The sequence below is a fragment of the Charadrius vociferus genome, unplaced genomic scaffold, assembly GCF_000708025.1.
Source record: "Charadrius vociferus isolate BGI_N301 unplaced genomic scaffold, ASM70802v2 scaffold636, whole genome shotgun sequence".
Lineage (NCBI taxonomy): Eukaryota > Metazoa > Chordata > Aves > Charadriiformes > Charadriidae > Charadrius > Charadrius vociferus.
In genome coordinates this window covers 66,528-68,864 of record NW_009649189.1, presented here as the reverse complement: position 1 = coordinate 68,864, position 2,337 = coordinate 66,528, and the positions used below count along the sequence as shown (strand labels likewise).

Sequence of the window (2,337 nt, the reverse complement as noted above, 5' to 3'; positions counted from 1 at the left end):
GGTGCTGTGCCACAGGCTGTGCCACCTGAGGACAGGGGTCTTTAGGCACCACAGGCTCAAGTATTGGGTCTTTACTGCTGTCCTGGCTCTTCTCTTGGCTCCTTTCTAATCCTGATATTTTTGGGACAGCTGGGCCCCTAGCACCAGGGTCGTCATTTTCAGCGAGCGCACTGACTCCTAACTCTTTATCTGCAACAACAAAAGAAAGAGATAAAACAGTTGAGTGTGTGACAAGACGGGTAAAACCAAACTGCTGTGCCAGAGCGGCACTCTGGGCAGGTAAGTTTGCTTTCATTGAGGACCGTGCCAACATGAAACCCAACCAAATCCAAAGTCCTTTCCAGCAGCATCCCTAACCCTCCTCAAGTCCTTCTCCTCATACATCTTTTCTTATTTTATCATAAGGAGAAACTTTCTCTCTGTCTTCATTAACTCATATAAAAGCAAGCACACAAAAGCTGAGCTGAGTAAAGTGGTTCAAGTGCTCTGAAAACCTTGAGTTGGACCTCCCTGAAAATCCCCACCTCCACCTTAGGGAAAATACCAGGGGGAGTTGGGCTTCGCTCTGTACTGTCTCCATCCTTCCCTCCTGGGTCTGGTCTCCTAGAGACTCGTTTCCCACCTTTTCCATGCAACCATTTCATCAGTTTTTAAGAAAAAAGTAGATTTGCACAATAATCACGTGACTCCAAGATTTTGGGCCAAAAAAACCGTGCTGATAAATTTGTGAGTGTAGGTAGTATCATCTGTATGTGCATTTGGCAAAATCAGTCCCTAAACGATCCCATAAAACCCCCTGAAATTATCTACTGAATCACGTAAGCACAAACTGCCGCAGTGCGAGGAGCAGAGCTCCGCAGGAAGGCAGGTCCGCTGTGCGCTCAGCTCGGAGCAGTGCTTGTTTTCTAGGAGCATCCCTTTATCCCTAATTACTGTTACATGTTTACTACAGCACCTCCACTGCCGGGGCTGCCAAATGAACAGAACACAAAAGTTAAGGGAAATAACATATCTTTGCTTTGATTTTTCTTTTGGTGACATTGATTTTGGACATTACTTTTTCGGAAGAATGGCCAAAGAAGTTGAGAAGGCACTGTGATCAGTCCTGAACGTGTTTTCTTTAAAGACACGAGAGTCAGACAACACACTCTGCATATGTGAGCGTGCGCATCTGCCTCTCGCCTTCTTTCTCCGATAACCCTCCTCAAAATAAACCACCTGGTAGAGAAGAGAGACTCTGTTCAGCACTACTTTCTATTATTGTTACTCTGTCATCACTCCCTTCCTGACCCACTGAGGCAACGAATGCCATGTGAGCCCTCTGCCTCATTACGCGAGGTCTAAACCTTGAAACACGTACTAGTAGGAACCCAGGCTTATCTGGTTTGGCTGGTCACGGAATGACTTGCGTTTGTTGTCCAGCTCTTTAATAATAATGAATATTATTATAATTTTAACATTTCCTACAGGGACATTTTGCTCACTGGGGCTCTACAGCAATTTCCCCTTTGAATCACTCCCCAAAAGTTCTACCAACGAGTATGTGATGCATAACACCTCTTTAAACCAACCTGGGGGAACGCTGCTGACCCAAGACTGGGACCAGCAATGCCCACGGCCAGGAGCACCATTTCGGGCAGCATCACACCGCAACGCCGATATTTGAACTTACACCTTTGGCAATTACAGAAACAAAGCATAAGGGAAACCCACGAGATTTAAAGGGGCTTGGAACAAGGTTGTAATCAAAAAAGTATGCAGGGTTCTAAATAATCTTAAAACAGAAAACCTTCACTCGTTCTGCCAATTTTAAGGAGTAAAATGAATAAATGCATAATAAGATAATATACATTCAGAGAAAATTGTTGACAGCCGCATTGTTCAAACACTGAAGTAAAGGAGCATGAACAGAGATGACGGGGAGCGCACCCTGCCAGCCCACAGCCCGGGAACCCGCACCGGTGTTCGTCGGCCTTTCCATCGCCAGAGCTGCCAGCCACGGCCTGGCAGAAACGGGTCAAACACGCGTCACCACTTGGGTTTAACTTGTTGCAGAGATCAAAAAACCCCGATGTCAGTGCCCCCCAATGGTTTTATGGGCCCTGCGCCACAGCGAGCAGCCTGGGAAAGGGGAGTTCAGGTTGGTTTAATAGCCTGTAGACAAGAGAAGGGAAATAAACGTTTTGGGGGGAAAAGGGAGGTAAAAAGGAGAAGAAGAAAAGGAGAGAGAAGGAGTGGGGGAGAAACTAAACAGATTTATTTGATGAGGATGTACTTTAATCACTTCTGGAGTATTCAATCTGTAACTGGCGCAGAGGCTCCTCCACGAATTTGGAT

At 46.1% G+C, this 2,337-nt stretch overlaps 1 protein-coding gene across 1 annotated transcript in view; it reads right to left on the bottom strand.

The window, feature by feature from the left end:
* Window positions 1-189, bottom strand: part of AUTS2 (autism susceptibility candidate 2) — a gene marked incomplete at its 5' end in the record, with an annotated part of 27,526 nt that extends 27,337 nt beyond the window's left edge. Inside the window, one exon of the mRNA XM_009888867.1 lies at window positions 16-189. Coding sequence (XP_009887169.1) covers window positions 16-189 — 174 coding nt within the window. The remainder of the gene's footprint in view (window positions 1-15) is intronic.
* Between the last annotated feature and the right edge of the window lie 2,148 nt (window positions 190-2,337).